The 21704-nt window shown below is 42.9% G+C and overlaps 1 protein-coding gene across 4 annotated transcripts in view; it reads left to right on the top strand.

Annotated features, from left to right (window-relative positions):
• Positions 1 to 21704, top strand: part of SHANK3 (SH3 and multiple ankyrin repeat domains 3) — a 502635-nt gene that overhangs the window by 170453 nt on the left and 310478 nt on the right. For all 4 annotated transcript variants that reach the window (XM_056573015.1, XM_056573012.1, XM_056573011.1 and 1 more), the window contains exons 5-6: positions 16710 to 16913; positions 18044 to 18115. In XM_056573015.1, the coding sequence (XP_056428990.1) occupies positions 16710 to 16913; positions 18044 to 18115 (276 nt within the window). The remainder of the gene's footprint in view (positions 1 to 16709; positions 16914 to 18043; positions 18116 to 21704) is intronic.

The following is a 21704-nucleotide window of genomic DNA, read 5'->3' as shown; positions in this document are numbered from 1 at the left end:
TGTGCAAATTTGTGCCTTTTTACAGCCAGAAAAATGACGGGAACAGCTTGATAAATCTCCCCCATACTGTACAATTCTCTCTAGCCATGATATAACTCATGCTTCCCCAGCCTAAATGTACTTTCATGTCAGCATGCACCTATCATCCATAACATTAAAACTATTAGGCTAGGATTCCACCGAGGTTTTTTCCCACCAGCAAAAACACCAGTAAAAACTGACACTAATTTACCTGCATTTTGGCAGTTTTTCTGGCGTTTTTCTGTGTTTTTAAAATCCAACGGGCCTCCACTTCACGTAACTCTTTAACTATATTCACTCCTTTTCGCGGGGTTAACCGTTTAATCCCTGTAAATTTTAACATGTTTGTGTTTCCATCATGGTCTTTATTAATGTGCTCGATAAGGCGCGGGGACCCTTTACCTGAATTCACAGACCAGACGTGCTCTCTGAACCGAGTGTTCATGGCACGTATGGTACTACCAATATAGAACTTACCGCACGTACATATGATTGCATACACCACATAGCTGCTTCTGCAACATATGTACTCGGTTACCTCTTTGGTTACCCCGCCCACTGTCACATTTTTTCCAGATGAGAACTGAGGACACCATTTACATCTCTTACATTGGAAATTACCTTTAGCTGACATTTTCTTTAGCCAATTTTCCGAACTCACTTCTTTAAACTTGCTGCTGACTAATTCATCTTTTAAATTCTTCGTTCTTTTGAACGTCACTAATGGTCTTTGTAATCTGACAGCTCCTAACTGTGGATCTCTTTCGATCAAGCTCCAATTTTTTTGGATCGAACTTCTAATTAAATCAGACAGGGGACTATATTTGAATGGAAAAGAAAACTTTTCACTAGTTTTTTCTCTATAATTTTTCTTCTTGCTATCCTTAAGCAGATCATTTCTAGTTACTTTTTCTGCTCTATCCAGCGCATCGCAGAGGACTTCCCTCGGGTATCCTCTTAGCGACAATCTCTGCATCAGAGCAATAGATTGCTCTTCAAACGCCTCTGGGGAGCTGTTAATCCGTTTCAAACGCAACAATTGCCCTTAAGGGATAGCTTTTCTGGTGTGAACGGGGTGGTAGCTGTCAAAATGTAATATTGAATTGGTTGCAGTTTCTTTTCTGTAACCTTTAGTAACTAATTGACAGTTTTCTACCACCACCTTCACATCCAGAAACTCAAGTTCAGTGTCGCTACATTTAGATGTTAATCGCATATTCATGTCATTGCGATTTAAGCATGTCACGAATCCTTCGAAGTCAGACTGTGTGCCCTCCCACAACATAAAAATGTCATCTATGAACCGTAGATAACATCGAATGTGTTTTAAATATTTGTTTTGTGTGGAGAATACAAATCTGTCCTCAAAATGAGCCAAGAACAAGTTAGCGAATGTACACGCTACTGGCGTGCCCATTGCTACTCCCCGTTTTTGTGCGAACCATTGCTCGCCAAATTTAAATACATTATTCCCTAGAACAAATGTAAGTGCTTCACAGACAAAGTTGATGTACTTATCACTCTTGTCTGTATTTTCCAAGATTTTTCGGATGCACTGGGTTCCATCCCCCTGCGGTATGCGAGTGTAAAGGGACTCCACGCCTATAGATGTTAACAGGAGTCCCTCTCGCCAGGGGATGTCACCCAGAGCAGCCAAAAAATCATTGGTATCTTTCACTAGAGAAGGCACATCTTTTAGTAAGGGGCGCAGCAACCAATCCAGATATTTGGATAAAGACTCAGTAAGAGAGCGCACCCCGGAGACTATGGGTCTCCCGGGTGGACTCTCTAAGGTCTTATGAATTTTGGGCAAAAAGTACCAGTTCGGATCTTTTACTTCATCAGGGAATAACCGCTCAGCCAGTTTCTCAGAAAGTATACCGGACTCCACTTGCTTTCGCAAAAATGACTGCAGTTTGGACCTAAGATGGGGAATTGGATCATTTTTAAGTTTCAGATAAGTATCAGTATCCCCTAGTTGTCGGGTTGCCTCCCGTATGTAATAGGATCTTGACATAACCACTACATTACCCCCTTTATCAGCTTTTTTTATTATCAAATTGCCTTGCGTTTTTAACCATTGAAGAGCTTTTCGCTCCTCTATTGTCAAATTGGGGGATGCCTGATTCCCTGATGAAGTAAAAGATCCAAACTAGTACTTTTTGCCCAAAATTCATCGATCGATAAATTTGCCTTATCGATAGAATAGATTTAATGATAGAATAGATTTGGGTACTTTCTTATAACTGTATGTTGGTTTTAAATGTAGTTTCTTTTGTAACTGGTTTTAAACTTATGCTTGCTGTAATCCCTCCCGCCTCTGACATCACCTGTTGTAGGTAGTGATATACAGGTGAGGGAAGCGGGGAGAGGGAGGGTCTGTTGAAGCGCGCAAGCGTGAAACAATTGTAACCCAGCAAGCGAACGCACTGGCGTCCCGGTCCGGCTGGATCTGATGCCGCCCATGTCACTGCACCTTCTTATGGAATAAAGCAACTTATGAAGTAATGAACCTGGTGAGTGCCACTACGCTTTCTTCTTTACCTGTATGATGACACACATTTTATTCAACACATTATTAAAATCCATTATTAATAAAAAGTTTAACAAAAGTAATTATAAAAATATATTATTTTTACATTTAAATGGCCCCTTTCTAAATTTTTATTATTGTCGGCTACATTTTTTGTTCCCTGCCCACCCACATAAATTGATCTCTGTTTAAAAATGTATAAAAATTTCGTTATAAAAAAGATAGATTTCGTTTAATACAATTTTTTCCATCACTACTGTATCTTTTTTATTATAATTTTTTTAATGATACCCTGCAAAATTTTATTAAAAAGGTATCTCCATCACTTTTTTGGATCAATAAAGTCCAAAAAAGAATAAAAACTGCTGGTAAAATCACCAAAGTTAAAACTCACATGGCGTTTTTCTTGGCGTATTTTCACTCCCATAGACTTCTATGGGAGGAAAACTTCAAGATTTTCCCAATAAAAACGCCAAACTAGGATTTGGAGGGCGTTTTTGAAGACCAGCCTCTGAGTCCAAAATAGCTGAAAAACACCCAAATAATAAAAAAAAAATGCCAAACTGAAAAACGCCAAGTGGATCTGGCATTTTGCGGTTTACTATTGACTTTTTCGCAGAAAAAACACAGTGCGGCAAAATGGACGTTTTTTATGGCGTTTTTGTGTGAAAATCCTTGGTGGAATTCTAGCCTTAGGAGGTTAAGTTGTGGGATATATTAAGGTATCTGTAAAGGTCGCAGTAGCCTTGTGATTTTCTATGCAGTAAAGCAGTTTACCACAGGGTGCCAAGGATTTGCAGCAAGTACAGATGACCCACAGGGTTACCACATGCAGTTACTGCAACACGTATGGGCACCCAGAAGCAGCAAGTGAACAGACAGTTCTTGTAATTGATGTGTTAAAAGCAGAAAAATGGGCAATGTCTGCAACATAAACAACTTTTGGCAGGCGCATAAATTGTGATGGTTAGAAGACTGTGTCAGTGGATCTCAAAATAGCAGGTTTTGTGGGGTGATCCCAGTATGCATTGGTTAGTGCCTACCAGAAGTGACTGGGTCATGGGTGCCCAAGACTTATTGGGGTAGCAAAGGCTAATCTGTCTGGTCCAATCCCACAAAGCTACTATAGCACAGGTGTCAGAACGTATAGGGCATCACAGCTTGCTGCATATGCGGCTGTGTAACCACCGATCAATTACCTTGTCTTTGTTGATTCCTGTCCACACTATACACTCGATCATGGAGCAGTATAGTAAGGCTGCCTGGTCTGGTGAATCCTGTTTTCTTTTATAGCATGTGGACAATAGGTGCATGGGTGCTGCTTACCTAGAAAAGAGATAGGAGCAGGATGCACTGTGCAAAGGAGGCAAGTTGATTTGGCCTCCAAATTCCCCAGGTCTCAGTCCCGTATAGAATCTGGAATGAATTCCAATTCATTAATTCCCCAGCTCACACCTTGCAAAACTTGAAGGATCTGTCTTTGTGCCTGATTCTTTAGGATACCTTCAGAGGTTTGAGCAGTCCATAACCTTGACAGGCCAAGTTTTGCCTGCAAAAGGGGCACCTACATTATAATCGTGATTGTAGTGGTATGGCTTATTTGTATACATTGAAACGGCTGTAGGAACGTCTGCGGCACTGATATAAAACTTTGGGATAAACAGGAATAATTATTCAAATAATGTAATATATTTTAATATAGTGGTGTTTAATTTTCTACATTACTTTTTACTTAAATGGGTACTCCGATGCTCACGTTTGGAACAAACTGTTCCGAACGCTGAAGCGGGCGCCGGGAGCTCGTGACGCCATAACCCCGCCCCCTCATAATGTCACACCCCGCCCCCTCAATGCAAGTCTATGGGAGGGAGCGAGACAGCTGGTTTGATCCAAATGTTGAATGTTAAGTAATCCTGAAATCTTGCAGTTTTCTCTCTGGCACCTCAGCTTATAGGGGTAGTCCAGTGGTAAAAAACTTATCCCCCATCCTAAGGATAGGGGATAAGTTTGAGATCGCGGGGGGCCAGGCTCTCCGGCCAGATAGCGGGTGTTGACCACCGCACGAAGCGGCAGCCGACACGCCCCCTCAATACATCACTATGGCAGAGCCGGAGATTGCCAATTAAGTCTATTGAAAAAAAATCTTAATCCTTTCAGTACTTATCAGCTGCTGTATACTACGGAGGAAGTTGAGTTTTTCTTTTCTGTCTGAGCACAGTGCTCTCTGCTGACACCTCTGTCTGTGTCAAGAACTGTCCAGAGCAGGAGAGGTTTGCAAAGGTGATATGCTCCTACTCTGGGCAGTTCCTGACATGGACAGAGGTGTCAGCAGAGAGGCAGAAAAGAACAACTCAACTTCTTGGGTATCGGGCCCAGATATCAGGCACAGTGTGATCATTTTAATATTCATAAAACATGAAGTCATTCTCCTGGCTTTTCCATATACATAAAGAGTCAGCATCATGGTCTAGACCAGTGGTCTCCAACATGCGGACCTCCAGATATTGCAAAACTACAACTCCCAGCATGCCCGGACAGCCAACGGCTGTCCGGGCATACTGGGAGTTGTAGTTTTGCAACATCTTAAGGTCCGCAGGTTGGAGACCACTGGTCTAGACTATTCTACACACATCAGTTGATTGTCTGTGCTGGATCTTTCAACCTTTCTTCACCATATGCCAGTCTGCATTGTATTTCTTTATTAATAGATCATTTCTTCGCTGTTAGCTTTTACTAATTCAGTCTCTTCCCTGTCAGCTGAAGATTTCTTTTCTGCTGTCATAACATTTGTTTTCTGTGTATTAAGCTGAAGCCTTATGGTTTTACTCACTCATTTATCTTTTCTTGTAAAGGTCTTTTGGTCTTTCCAATTTTATGAGTGTCGTGTCATCTGCATAGCAAAGGTTGTTCGTGTTTTCTTTTCATCATTGATCATCAGTCAGTGTACAGGGTGAATGTGTGTCAACAACTGGCTACTCATTCTGCGTCTTAAGCTGGCTATATATATTTCAGCTAGCTGAGCATGTGGCTGACAGCTGTGGATAGGGGATATGTTTTTCCTGTACATACCGGCATGAGACTTCTTCTTTAATAATTAACATTTAATATTTTTATTTTGAAGCTGGAATTGGTCCCCTTCTGTCCAGAGTAGGAGCAAATGCCCATAGCAAACCTATGCTGCTCTGGACAGTTCCTGACATGGAAAGAGGTGTCAGCAGAGAGCACTGTGGTCAGGCAGAAAGTAAATTTAAAAAGAAAAGAACTTCCTGTGGAGTATATAGCAGCTGATAAGTACTGGAAGTATATTTTTAATAAAGTAATTTACAAATCTGTTTAACTTTCTGGCACCAGTTGATTTAAAAGAAAATGTTTTCCAGTGGAGTACCCCTTTAAGGCTAGGATTCTACTGAGGTTTTGTTCTGACGTTTTTTGTAGGGGAAAAAAATCGCATGAAAAACTGCAACTGATTTTCCCAGCATTTTGGCCTGTTATTCATAAGGGGCTTAAGCCGGTGATAACGGATAATCAAAAAATCCTTTGAATGGATTTTCTAATGGACGTTTTTAAGGGTTTTCTTAATGGGACATTGTAACTGGTCTTTAAAACTGAGCAACATTTAGTGTGAAAGGAGCCTTAGCCACACTCAGTTTTTCACAATTTCTGAGACTCTCTCTTAGGTCAGATAGGATCACTAGTTTCTTTCAGACTTGAGGCGTTTTCCACTCCGAGGTAGAAAGGGGTGGGCTCTCCGCTGCAAATTTTTCGGCAGCACAATCTCCGCTGCGTAAATTCCACCACAGACCCTATTGAAGTCAATAGGGTCTGCAGCAGATTTTCAACAACGGAGATTCTGGAGCCAAAAATCCGCTGCGGAGAGTCCGAACCTTTCAAATTCGCAGCAGGAAACACGCTGCAAGTTTGACCGAAGTTAGGCTTGTGTGAACACATCCTTATATTTCAAGAATGTAAAATGTCAGAATAATGCTAGATGCAATTCTAGAGTAAGGTCTTTGTCCTGATGTTCGCTTGCAAACTGTAATCTGTTTTTTCTGGTAGTTTTGGAGCAGATGGTTCTTTGCTGAGCAGCTTTTCAGGTCATGTCGATATAGAACTCGATTTACTGTTGATATTAATAATTTTGTACCTGTTTCCTCCAACATCTTCACAAGGTTGTTTGCTATTGTTTTTTGATTGATTTCAATTTTTTGCACCAAAATACCTTTATCTCTAGAAGACAAGTAAGCTTTAAAATTCTGCCGCGGATACACCTCCAATCCTATCAAAAGCTTCTAAAGCCCTGGCATAGTTTTCCAGAATTAAATAATAAATGAAATAAATACATTTAAAAAATCAGCTTGTAAAGATTTGTCGGGAAAATTGCTCATTTCATGTGTAAAGTAGATATCTGAAACTATTTATTAGTATATGGAAACCTATGATGTTAACTGTAGTTGCCAACGTTTCCTGCCAATTTATCATTAGTTTATAGATAATCTGTCGAGGTAAATAAACTTTGCATTTTTTTGCCTTTTTATCATGTTTTTTTTCCAATTTAGACCTTACATTGTTCCTCCAAAAATATTTTAAATAGAGGATCTTGGCTGGTATGTTCTTCTCTTTGTCACTTAGTTCTGAAAAAGTTGGAAGCAAGCCTGAATATGTATCACCAGAACTACCGATACATTTTAGTTAAAGAGGACAAAAACTGACATCTGGCAAAATTAAACTGCAATAGTATAGTGAGTACACAATAGTAAAGGCAGTATTGATCTGCATTTGGGCCACTGAAATTATTGGGCCCTACTACAATATGCTACAGCTGTCAGAAACCCCAAAACGAGTTGGAGACATCAGTGCAGCGCAAATAACACCTTTATTAAAAAAAAAAAAAACTAAAGTAACAAACAATAGCAGAATCCAAAGACTTTGTCAAACATACAGCCAAGCATCAGGAGCCAATGCGGGTACTCAGGAATAGCTGAAGTCAGATTAGGAACCAGAGTAGATGTCAGAAGGTCACTGCCATACACGGAGTTACAATCAGGAACAATCTTGTAGATCATAGACCATGCAGCATTGCAGTCTGGATTGCTGCACCTTAAATAGCCAGGGCCCAGCAGGGAAAGGGCTGATTGATTAGCAAGTGCCCATGAAAATGAGTGGTTAATATCTACTGGGATGTAGTGAGAAGCTAGTAGTGTAGCAGGGGAAGGGCGAGAACCCTGACAACAGCATACATCGGTATCCTGTTCTTGGAGGGATGCTGATGGATTCCTGTGATGTCGGGCATAAATGCAGTGTGAAACTTACCTAACAAAGAACGTTATATACTGGGCTCTTGTACCTGGAGATGCATTTGATGTCTATTACCCCTTTGCTAAACCCACCTGTAATTTACTATACATCAGCTATGTATGTGATGCTGCTGTCTATAAGTGTTTAAAACATTAGGCCACATCCTACAGCTATTATGTAGTCATTTGCTGGATTATATATACTGCACTAGTGTGTAATGCTCTCTTCTGGCTTCATGTGCAAAAGAATGAAACGCCACACAACCATTTCAATTGATCCTTAGAAGCTTTAGTGTAAATTTCTGGCATATATACAAAAGTTCCAAACGTTTCATGTAAAAGTAATGCAAAGAAATCAAAAACAATTCACCCAGGTGCACCTGTTGCGGACACACTAGACACTCTTCACGCTGCCGGAATTTTCAGCCCATGCCAGGGCCACCTTCAGCTGAACAACCTTCCTCTCACGAAGGGGACCAGAGTGGAGCTTGCGTTGATACTACAACGTTTCAGAGGACACGCCTCCTTTTTCCTCTGAAACGTCGTAGTATCAACGCAAGCTCCACTCTGATCCCCTTCGTGAGAGGAAGGTTGTTCAGCTGAAGGTGGCCCTGGCATGGGCTGAAAATTCCGGCAGCGTGAAGAGTGTCTAGCGTGTCCGCAACAGGTGCACCTGGGTGAATTGTTTTCGATTTCTCTGCATTACTTTTACATGAAACGTTTGGAACTTTTGTATATATGCCAGAAATTTACACTAAAGCTTCAATTGAAATGGTTGTGTGGCGTTTCATTCTTTTGCACATGGATCTATGAGTGAGTCTGTGAGCCCTCAATACTTAACGCACCAAACCCACCCAGGTGTGAACAGGCGACCATTCATATTTATACTCTTCTGGCTTCAGCTTGTTTTCCTTGTTGTTCTACCTTGTGCTTTTCACTTTCTGTAAGGTCACTCGGTTTCACTGTGCTGTTTTATAGTGAGACAAAGAATTGTGAATGAATCATCCTCCATAGAGAAAGAACATTAATGTTAGTTGTCTCTCCCAAGGACTGATGCAGATTACATATACAGACAGACAGACTGACTAATCTGCAGAAGCAGTTCTTGTTCTATAAATTGTATGTAGGATGTAGCTAGGGACAGGCTCCTTGCCAAATTCTGGAGTTTTGTGGAATCTGGAGCTCTGTGAATCGGTTTATTTTTGGATTGATTGATAGATGGGGGCTTAGGAAGAGCACTGGGATTCTTCCTCCTGTTTTCCCTGGGCTACATTGGCGTCAGAATATGAAGTATGTCATTAAGTCATGATAAGGACTGGATGCTATGACACTCTGCGCTCGCTACAGGAGCATTATAGGCTGCCGCTGGTTCAGGTGTGTGGGCGGCTGGAAGTCTTGCTAATCTAGGGATTGCTGTGGTTCTCAGCTCTGACCTGCCTTTCTGTATGAGAAGAGCGAGTTGTATAAGGTTACATAAACCATTATAAGATCATCACTAGAGATTCTGCACAGTATTAATTAAACTAATGCAAATGCTGTGAAATGCTGTGCAAAGTAGTGGGAAGGGTTCATACAATTTACGATCCAGCTGATACAAATGCTTTGTTCTTACATTGTATTGATCTTATTTCTAAATCAAAGGGAAACTCCATGGAGAACAGGATACTGTGGCCCCTCAGACTAGGTCTGCTAACATTGACACTGCTGACGTCACCTTTGCTTGCGCAAAGTTCTGACAAATCATTAAATATTGGCAGCGAGTGTGCACATGAGCAGAAAGACTTTGGGGGTTGTTTATATTGAGGTCTATTGTTTTCTTATGCTGTTACATAATCACAGTAAATTGTTCACCCTGGCTTTACCTGGCAACCATGTCGTGAACAAGCCACTATAATTTAAATACATTCTTATGCCTGTGTACGGACACTGGTTGAGTTACATACTGGAACACTCTAGATTTCAGTTTTGTGTAAGTTTAGAATGATGGGAGGATTGAGACATGAGAACGTTTGTTTCTTTCTACCTAAACAAATGTATAGTTTTTGTTTTTTTTACTTTCTGCTTTGCTGTGGCACAATAATACTACATAATAAAATGTAGTACTTAAACAACACGTGGACCTGTACTGTCATGTGTCAATGGACTAGTTCATTTGAGCCAAGGATTACTTATTCTGAGTTTACATGTGTCCAGCAATCCCAGCCAGTGCCCCACAGGCCAAAATTGGTTATAGCACCGAATTTATGCAAAATTTGGCATAGTTGTCTCCTGTCATGGTTTCCTGTTCACTGGATTAAAAAATTGTACATGCAATTGGTTTTTGATCCGGTGCAGCCATGCCAGATGGCAACTATGCTGGACCACCAGACTTACCCACCTGCTATTCGTTGTAGTCAAAGGCATCTTCCATGATCCATACTATGCAGTTCCATAATATACACAGTAAATACATAGATTCCTATAGTCGTCATGATTCATACTGTACCAGTGTGACATTGGCATCTCTGTATACTGCTCCCGAATCTTTACAAGAATTGGGCAGTACACACAGTTCTAAGTGATCATCGCTAGGTTTAAATTTAGTAAAGTACAGAGAGAACGCTGCTAATTTTAGAACCTAGAAACACTTTGCTTCAATGAGATTTTAATGTATTGTACTATTCAGCCTTATTGCAACAGGTAACAGTGAAGTACTAACTTAGGGTTGTGTATAACAATGTTTTTCAATGTAGGTAGTATTATTTATCTATTCATAGCTTATATGGCCATAAAGTGAATTATTCTTCCTTAACTGCTCTGCATATGGTATTTTAATGGTGCACCTCTCATCCTCTGTTTAAAGCAGGCATAGGCAACCTTCAACACTGCAGATGTTTTGGACTACATCTCCCATGATGCTCTGACAGCCAAAATGCTGACAAAGCATCATGGGAGATGTAGTCCAAAACATCTGCAGTGCCGAAGGTTGCTGTCACGATTCGGCTTACAGGTTGTGGATCCACTGTGTCAGCGAGGGATTGGCGTGGACCGTGCCGGTGGACCGGTTCTAAGTGGCTACTGGTGTTCACCAGAGCCCGCCGCAAAGCGGGATGGTCTTGCTGTGGCGGTAGCAACCAGGTCGTATCCACTAGCAACGGCTCAACCTCGCTGACTGCTGAGAAGGCGTGGGACAGAAGGACTAGGCAGAGGCAAGGTCAGACGTAGCAGAAGGTCGGGGCAGGCGGCAAGGTTCGTAGTCAATATGGATAGCAGGAGATCAGGTAACACAGGCTAGGACAACACTAAACGCTTTCACTGGCACAAGGCAACAAGATCCGGCAAGGAAGTGCAGGGGAAGTGAGGTGATATAGCCAGGGAGCAGGTGGAAGCTAATCAGGCTAATTGGGCCAGGCACCAATCATTGGTGCACTGGCCTTTTAAGTCTCAGAGAGCTGGCGCGCGCGCACCCTAGAGAGCACAAGACAGCCGGGGACCGGGACGGGTAAGTGACTTGGGATGCGATTCGCGAGTGGGCGCGTCCCGCTATGCGAATCGCATCCCCACCGGCAATGTCAGTGCAGCGCTCCCGGTCAGCGGGTCTGACCGGGGCGCTGCAGGGAGAGAGACGCCGTGAGCGCTCCGGGGAGGAGCAGGGACCCGGAGCGCTCGGCGTAACAGTACCCCCCCCTTAGGTCTCCCCCTTTTTTTGTCCGGCAATTGCTTCACATGGGACGAGGACAATGGGAGTGAATGTAGGGTTTCCTCAAAGGCAGGCAGTACAGCAGGAGTGGGAATGGGGAGGGAGGGCAGAGGGTGAAGCTTGGCACGGGGCAGGGTGTCACCAGGACGGGCGCCACGAGGAGGCAAGTTACAGTCCTGATAAGCCTTGGGGAGACCAGGTGTAGGAGGAGGCACTGAGGCTTGCCTGACGGGACTGGGAGGGGAGGAGAGGCATTTCTTGTGGCAAGCAGAGCCCCAATTCTTGATCTCCCCGGTGGTCCAGTCAAGGGTGGGAGAATGAAGCTGGAGCCATGGCAGACCGAGGAGGACTTCAGAGGTGCAGTTGGGAAGGACGAAAAATTCAATCTTTTCGTGATGGGGTCCAATGCACATTAAGAGGGGTTTTGTGTGATAACGCACGGTGCAATCCAATCTAACTCCGTTGACCGCGGAAATGTAGAGCGGCTTGACGAGACGGGTCACCGGGATGCAGAACTTATTCACCAAAGACTCCAGAATAAAATTCCCAGAGGCACCAGAGTCCAAGCAGGCCACGGCTGAGAGGGAGGAGTTGGCAGAAGGAGACATCCGCACGGGCACCGTGAGATGTGGAGAAGCAGACTTCGTACCAAGAGACGCCACACCCACGTGAGCTGGGTGCGTGCGTGCATTTCCTAGACATGGAGGACGAATAGGGCAATCCACCAAGAAATGTTCGGTACTGGCACAGTACAGACAAAGATTTTCTTCCCTACGGCGATTCCTCTCTTCCTGGGTCAGGCGAGACCGATCCACTTGCATGGCCTCCTCGGCGGGAGGCACAGGCGTAGATTGCAAAGAATACTGTGGGAGAGGTGCCCAGAGATCTAGGTCTTTTTCCTGGCGGAGCTCCTGGTGTCTCTCAGAAAAACGCATGTCAATGCGGGTAGCCAAATGGATAAGTTCTTGCAGGTTGGCAGGAATCTCTCGTGCGGCCAGCACATCCTTTATGTTACTGGATAGGCCTTTTTTAAAGGTCGCGCAGAGAGCCTCGTTATTCCAAGATAATTCGGAAGCGAGAGTACGAAATTGGATGGCGTACTCGCCTACTGAAGAATTACCCTGGACCAGGTTCAGCAGGGCAGTCTCGGCAGAAGAAGCTCGGGCTGGTTCCTCGAAGACACTACGGACTTCAGCGAAGAAGGACTGTGGCTGTGGCAGGATCATTGCGGTCCCAGAGCGGTGTGGCCCAAGACAAGGCCTTTCCAGATAGAAGACTCACTACGAACGCCACCTTAGACCGTTCTGAAGGAAATTGGTCCGACAACATCTCCATATGCAGGGAACATTGAGACAAGAAGCCACGGCAGAGTCTAGAGTCCCCATCAAATTTGTCCGGCAGGGACAAGCGGAGGCTAGGAGCGGCCACTCGCTGCGGAGGAGGTGCAGGAGCTGGCGGAGGAGATGGTTGCTGCTGTAGCAGTGGCAGAAGTTGCTGTAACGTGGCGGTCAGCTGCGACAGCTGCTGTCCTTGTTGGGCAATTTGCTGCGATTGCTGGGCGACCACCGTGGGTAGGTCAGCGAGACTTGGCAGCGGCACCTCAGCGGGATCCATGGCCGGATCTACTGTCACGATTCGGCTTACAGGTTGTGGATCCACTGTGTCAGCGAGGGATTGGCGTGGACCGTGCCGGTGGACCGGTTCTAAGTGGCTACTGGTGTTCACCAGAGCCCGCCGCAAAGCGGGATGGTCTTGCTGCGGCGGTAGCAACCAGGTCGTATCCACTAGCAACGGCTCAACCTCGCTGACTGCTCAGAAGGCGTGGGACAGAAGGACTAGGCAGAGGCAAGGTCAGACGTAGCAGAAGGTCGGGGCAGTCGGCAAGGTTCGTAGTCAATATGGATAGTAGGAGATCAGGTAACACAGGCTAGGACAACACTAAACGCTTTCACTGGCACAAGGCAACAAGATCCGGCAAGGAAGTGCAGGGGAAGTGAGGTGATATAGCCAGGGAGCAGGTGGAAGCTAATCAGTCTAATTGGGCCAGGCACCAATCATTGGTGCACTGGCCCTTTAAGTCTCAGAGAGCTGGCGCGCGCGCGCGCCCTAGAGAGCGGAGCCGCGCGCGCCAGCGCATGACAGCCGGGGACCGGGACGGGTAAGTGACTTGGGATGCGATTCGCGAGCGGGCGCGTCCCGCTATGCGAATCGCATCCCCGCCGGCAATGTCAGTGCAGCGCTCCCGGTCAGCGGGTCTGACCGGGGCGCTGCAGGGAGAGAGACGCCATGAGCGCTCCGGGGAGGAGCAGGGACCCGGAGCGCTCGGCGTAACAGTTGCCTATGTCTGGTTTAAAGAAATAGAGGGGGTATCTGTTTTGCCTTACGTGCGACAAATTTATCAAAAGGTCACACAGTGTTAATAAATTTGTTGCACGTATGGCAAAGTTAGGGAAATCATCATTGAAGTTCACTTTCCAAGACAGCTCTGAGCTGGTCTTGGTTTCAGATGTGTTTTTGTGAAAGTCGCATGTTGATATATTTGCAACCACTGCAAGTTAAAAATGAAAGAACCCATACGTATAGGTGTTTGGAAGTTTTGCCATTTCTGCATAGCTGACCCAAAAGTCGCAGAAAAACCCCTAGGCGCTTATGCAACATTCTGTGCGACAAATGTATGGAAAAATAAAGCCATACATGCAAAGATAAATCTCTGTCTTAGTGGGACATTTACTAAAGCATTTTCACCTGTAAACATAGAGCAAATGGTCAATGTAGACCCAAAATCTGTGTTTGCCAAATGTATTATGTGACTTTTGGAAGGAACACATGACAAATGCATGACAAATCTTTGGAGCTGGATTTATTATCTGTGATTTAAAGGGGTTATCCAGTACTAGAGAAACTGAGATGATTTCTTTCAAAAACAGCTCTACATCTGTCCCCAGGTTGTGTGTGGTATTACAACTTGGCTCCATTCACTTAAGTGGAACTGAACTGCAGAACTACACCCAACCTGGAGACAGACGGGGAGCGTTTTTTTGGGAAAGAATTTAGCTCTGTTTTTCTATTTCTGGATAAGGATATATGGATAGGGGACACCCCTTTTAACCCCTTAACGAAGCAGGACGTATATTTACGTCCTGCGTTGACTCCCACAATGTAACACGGGTTCACGTGGTGATCATATCGAGTCGGTCCCATTGGCTATGAACGGCTGGGGCCCGCGGCTAATACCAGACATCACCCATCGCGGTGATGCCTGGTAGTAACCCTTCAGACATGTCTAAAGTGAAAGTAAAACATTTCAGGCAGCTCAGTTGGGCTGATCGGGACCACTGCGGTGTCTCGCTCAGCAGTATGGACACATGGAGGGTCCCTACCTGTCTCCTCATTGTCCGATCGTCGATTCACTGCGCCGTGCCCGATAACACTGATCAATGCAATGCTATGGCATAGCATTGATCAGTGTCTGCAATAAATGTACTGCATTTTATAGTCCTCTATGGGGGCTATAGCATTGCAAAAAAAAAAAGTGTAAAAAAGTAGTTAATAAATGTGATTTAACCCCTTCCTAATAAAAGTTTGAATCACCCCTTTTCCCATAAAAAAATAAAACGATGTAAATAAAAATAAATATAAACATATGTGGTATCACCATGTGCGTAAATGTCACAACTATAAAAATATATTGTTACTTAAACGGTCGATGGCATACACGTAAAAAAAATTCCAAAGTCGTAAATAGTGTATTTTTGGTCACTTTTTATACCATAAAAAATGAATAAAAAGCTCAAGTCAGATCAAAACAAAAATGGTAACGATAAAAATTTCAGATCACAGCGCAAAAAATGAGCCATCATAGATCCCCAAATGTGGAATGATAAAAAAGTTATAGGGCTCAGAAGAGGACATTTTTTAACGTATTAATTTTCATGCATGTAGTTATGATTTTTTCCAGAAGTAAGACAAAATCAAATATATATATATATATATATATATATATATATATATATATATATATATATATAACTGTATGGACCTACAGAACAATGAGAAGGTGTCATTTTTACTGAAAAAGGCACTGTGTAAAAAAGGAAGCCCCCAAAAGTTACAAAATTAAGTTGTTTTTTTTTACATTTTGTCACACAATGATTTCTTTTTGGTTTTGCTGTAGATTTCTTGGTAAAATGACTGATGTCATTACAAACTAGAATTGATTGCACACAAAAAAAGCCCCCATATGAGTCTGTAGGTGCAAGTTATGATTTTTAAAAGGCGAGGAGGAAAAAACGAAAGTGCAAAACTGAAAAACTGAGTCCTTAAGGGGTTAAGTAAAGTCTCAGACATACGGACCATTCGATGAATGGTAAAGTTGCAAATGAAACCTAAAGTCACAGACATATGCAGTAGCCACTGATAAATAAAGTCATAATTTAAACCAAAAGTCACAGATTATCTTTTACAGGATTGTTCCTTTTAAAGTAAACATTACACGCTTAGATACGGGGGTAAGAGGTGGCATGGATTTTGCTCACTGTAGTGCTTTATTCTTAAAAGGGTTATCCAGGAATAGAAAAAAAAGAGATAATTTATTTCACAAACCGCTCCCTGTCTGTCTCCAGGTTGGGTGTGGTTCTGCAGCTCAGTTCCATTGAAATAAATGGATCCAAGTTGTAATACCACACACAATCATTGGTGAAGCAGTCAAGTTGTTCATACTTGTTATACTTTGGTATTTGCTGCTTTGCACTGTGCATATACATTCCATGGTAACATGATAATCTATTGCTTTGGAAGAGGTCTGCTGTTTTTAATATATATTTGCGCTTGCATGGGACCTCCAGCATCGGAGTTTCAGGAATCGTCTGATTGCGTGCGTCTTAGGGTCTTTACTTTGGCTACGAGATTGCCCTGGAAGTTTAAATGTATCCTGCTGGTTGAGACAAGTGAGAATAGTGCAGTTTTAGAAAGTTTGATAACTCTCCTCTAATTTATTTATGGATATTGGTTTATTTCCTGTGTGAGTTCATGGATGGTGGAAATGAGTACCTGCTGGATTACATATATTATTTAATTCTTCAGCATGTGAAACACTGTGAGTACCACATTCACCACATCATATACTAGTTATTCTGGTAAAGTTAATTTCTATGTTATGCTTTTGCCTCTTCACAATATTCAGAAGTGCCTCCGGCTGAACCCTGATGCTCCAGTTTGGGTGTCCAAGCAGCGCATCTTGTGCACCCTCAACCACAGCCTGAAGGACGTCCTGAATTATGGACTCTTCCAGCCAGCATTTAATGGTAGAGCTGGGAAATTCCTTGATGAAGAGCGACTGTTACGAGAATATCCTCCTTCTTTGGCCACACCTGTACCCTACCTGGAGGTAAGATTGCTGGCTTTACTTGCATCCGGTTATAGTACCACTTTATTGAAATACATACAGTTTCCTGGCATACAAAAGTGAGAAACTTTTGCACAAAATGAGGCTTGTGAGACGTTGTCCAATTTTGTGCCCCTTTTATGAAAAGTTTGCTCTCTATGTTGCTGATACTCATCGAGTTACCTGCACAAAAGGTGCTGATACAGTATACATACATATATTGTTTTTAGCTTCTTGTACTTTTACTAACATTTTGTCCATGTTTTGTATTAGTATCCTCCTCTGCACTGTTGTCAGCGGTCCAAGTGTAGTTTAATTGGTGGTTAACTCTCCACCCACTACCTGGTCGGTATTTAACTGACACCTGTGCAGATGGATGACATCACTGACGAAGGGCGCATGCGCCTGAAACGCGTCTGATCTGCTGGTTGCTTTTACTGCTTTTACTGTGAGTTCTAATAAAGTCTGGATTTCTATTGACCCACGCTGGATCATCTCCTCTTCTTGTTAGTATACTGTGGCATACCTGCAGAAGTCCCATTCACTTTCCTGAATGTAAACTTTAAGTTTAAGGGTGCTTTCCCACCTGGCGTATATGCAGTGTATTTCACGCTGCGCAAAATTTGCGTCAGCAGCGGGAAACACTCTACGTATTCCTCGCTCACTATACACACAGGGCTTTCCCATGCGCGCAGTGAGTTTTAAAGGCGGAGCCACGTGTCACAGTCACGCCACCACACGGCCCCACCTCCAAAACTCACTACACGCTTAGGGCTGCCGCTGGAAAGCCCTGTGTATAGTGAGCGAGGAATACGCAGTGTACAGTATTTCCTGCTGCTGCTGCAGATTTTGTGCAGTGTGAAATACGCTGCATATACGCCAGGTGGGAACGCACCCTAAAGAACTCAGAAACTCAGTAGATCACACCTTTTCATTCCCGCAAAATAAAACTACAAGTTCGATAATTAGACTAAACATAGTCATAGTCGAGGCGCAAAATAAAAACTCACTGCGGTGCACACCAGTTGATACTTTATATTGTATGCTGATCAGTGTAAGCATATTATGCTGCATACTTAGCTGCTTATATGCATGTTACTTACGTCTAATCTCTGTTTTTATGTTTATTTTAGTTCCGCTACAAGAGAAGAGTTTACACACAGACACTACTGGATGACAAGCAGTTTGCCAAACTTCACACCAAAGTAAGTGATAATCCAGATACGTCGTTTATGAATTGAAATGTTTTCTATGTCATTGATATTTCAGTATTGTGTCAGTCAATCCATGGGATGTACAAAATAGAACAGATTAGGTTTGTGTGCATTGCCTAGGGTTATATTTATCTAATTATCTGGTAAATTACCTAAGAATTCCAGTTGGTACTTATTATGAATAAATCACAATTTACATCCCATAGAATTCACCAATATTTGATGCTTCTGAAGTAAAGAAAGGATATTTTAGCATAGATGGGGCACCTAGAAATGGTATACTCACTACCATCCGTGATATCTCTGTATATGATCTGAGTTGCACAGAGGCATAATATCACACTGTATGGGGCCCTACTGTACAATTGGACCATTATTAAGTGCTGTACAGGACACCATACACTATATGGAGTAGCTACATAAAGGTAAAGGGATTGTAACACAAAAGACTATTGGAGTCACTGGTGTAGTGAGCCAACTGCCTCTGATGCCGCAGAAATCTTCTGTTTCTTAGGCTTCTTTCACACTAGCAAATTACTCCATTTAGCAAGTTCCGTCGCTAGTTCTGTCCTAAAATCAGCTGTGAACTATTTTTCTTCTGTACTATCTTCCATCACAAAATAACGTCCGTTATCAATAACGGACTATAATGGATTAAAACGGATATTAGAAAAATCCCATAGACTATAATGGGATTTTCTAACGGACGTATAGGATTTGGTTACTGCCGGTGACAGCTGATTTTAGGACGGAACTAGCGACGGAACTTGCTAAACGGACTAATTTGCTAGTGTGAAACAAGCCTTAGATGAGATGCTAAGCAAGTGCTATTGCAGTCTCTTCCTCGGTCAAGCAGAGAAGACTCTGTAGCTTCAGAGTAAGTAAATGTACTGAGGTGGACATGTATGCTGAGGTTGACAAAATAAAGCTTTTGAAAGAAACTGCAGGTGAGATACTACACTATTCCTGGAATATCTGGTTATAGAATTTTTAAATATTTTTTTTTAAATAAATGTAAATAGAGAAGCGTTCAATATCGATAGATCCCTTACTCATTTGTAAAACCACTTCTGTTTTGAAATAAAGAAGAGACAAGAACTTCAACAGTGAGGGCCACATATTTCTTTCTTTGATGTGTTTGAAGTTTCTGTGCTCCACTAGTGGCGTTCAGCACCACTGTGAACTGGCGTTTGACTGAAAGACATTATGATGTGTAGCAGCTGTGCCTGCCTGTGCCTGCCTGTGCCAGCTTTGTTCCGTCTGCAAAGTAAGACTAAGGCTGGGTTCACACTACGAATTAACTATATGGGAACAGGATACGGCCTGGGGGAGCAAAAACCGAGCGCTCCCGTATCCCAGCCGGACATGGCCTGTATCTAATTCATTTAAATGAGCTGAACGGGTCCGGCTGGCATACGGGAGCGCCTGCTTTCGCTCCCCCCAGCCGATTCCAGTTCCCGTATAGTTAAATCGTAGTGTGAACCCAGCCTTAGACAGTTTTTTAAAATCTTTCCCAACGGTCTTTGTGAGGCAACCCAATAAAGAACTATATAATTTATGTAAGTATTCACAGTCTTTGGGTACATTGCTCTAGCATGTAGCTTTTAAAGGGGTTGTCAATCGAAAATTATGCTTTCCCATATCCACAGGATAAAGAATAATTAGCTGATCGCAGCAGGTCCCATCGGTCGGATCTCCTGAATGGGTCCCCAGCTCTCAGTGAGGAACACGTGCCAAAGACGGCATGCGCTCCATTCATTTCTCTCGGTACACCGGAGATGCTTGAGTGCTGTCAGACCCCCATCCACAAGACTCTTTAAGTCTGTCACTGAAATCTACAGGGTGGGCCATTTATATGGATACACCTTAATAAAATGGGAATGGTTGGTGATATTAACTTCCTGTTTGTGGCACATTAGTATATGTGAGGGGGGGGGGGAAACTTTTCAAGATGGGTGGTGACCATGGCGGCCATTTTGAAGTCGGACATTTTGAATCCAACTTTTGTTTTTTCAATAGGAAGAGGGTCATGTGACACGTCAGACTTATTGGGAATTTCACTAGAAAAACAATGATGTGCTTGGTTTTAACGTAACTTTATTCTTTCATGAGTAATTTACAATTTTCTGACCACTTATAAAATGTGTTCAATGTGCTGCCCATTGCGTTGGATTGTCAATGCAACCCTCTTCTCCCACTCTTCACACACTGATAGCAAGACCGCAGGAGAAATGCTAGCACAGGCTTCCAGTATCCGTATATACTGCTATATACTACTATATACACTGCAGGAGAAATGCTAGCACAGGCTTTCAGTATCCGTAGTTTCAGGTGCTGCAGAATGGGCAAAACAAAAATTGGAACAGGACCCTCAGTTTATGCAGAAGATTTTGTTCAGTGATGAGACAAACTTTTATGTGAATGGTGAAGTTAACAAACAAAACCACCGCTATTGGTCTGACACTAACCCACATTGGATAGATCCCTCCAAGACTGTTGGAACACAAAAATTGATGGTATGGTGTGGTATATGGGGTACAAAGATAGTGAGGCCATTCTTCTTCAATGGCAACCTCAAGGCCACTGGATATGCGAAATTGCTACATGATGATGTGTTTCCCTCTTTATGCACTGAAGCTGGCACGTTCCCTGATTTTTTCCAGCAAGATGGTGCACCACCACATTATGGGTGTCAGGTCCGAGCATTCCTATGTGAACAGTTTCCTGGAAAGTGGATTGGTCGTCGTGGGCCAGTTGAATGGCCCCCAAGGTCTCCCGATCTGACCCCCTTAGACTTTTATCTTTTGGGTCATCTGAAGGCAATTGTCTATGCTGTGAAGATACGAGATGTGCAGCACCTGAAACTACGGATACTGGAAGCCTGTGCGTTGAAAGGTCTTCCATATAACACTCATTTTTCAAACAATGAAAATCCTGTCTTGTTAGTAGTGATGTATGCTAGAATGTGTGATATTTTCTTCTCACCTTCTTTTAATCTATTTACTGTTTTCAATGAAAGGTAAATGTCACCTAAAGAACGGGTGAACAAATGTGTCAAAGATTACAAGAGAATGAGGTACATAATTACACCATAAGCCTCCCAATAGTCCTAACCCCCTACTTGTAGCCATGTTTTTTAACAAGAATCAGCAATTAATCCACATCAGACTGTAGAGGCTTCAAAGAATTACGCCCACACAACAATTCAGTCATATAGAAAATGGTACGTTGAAAGAACTGCATACATCTGACTTGTATACACTTGGACTTAAATTGAATGGGTGCCATAAAGGAAAAGGCTTAGGGGGTGAGCCATATTTTATCTCTAAGAGTGTGTCATAGGTAATTGGAGCAAGCAGAGTGGCCTGCTTACGTATCTAAAGAGGATGACGAGCAGATCCACTACAATCATATTGTCATAGAGGGCTTAGTCAGAATGTAATCACGCTATTGCATTTTTCATAAGGTGTTCAGTAGTCAATCCTGGACTTTTTTTTTCTCAGGGTACTCAGAATCGTTTATTGTGTTTTGTTTTGTTTTAAGGGGAAAAATCAAGGGGACATATTTTTTACTTTAAAGG

The sequence above is a fragment of the Hyla sarda genome, chromosome 4, assembly GCF_029499605.1.
Source record: "Hyla sarda isolate aHylSar1 chromosome 4, aHylSar1.hap1, whole genome shotgun sequence".
NCBI classification, from domain to species: domain Eukaryota; kingdom Metazoa; phylum Chordata; class Amphibia; order Anura; family Hylidae; genus Hyla; species Hyla sarda.
This window is presented reverse-complemented; position numbering and strand designations above follow the sequence as displayed.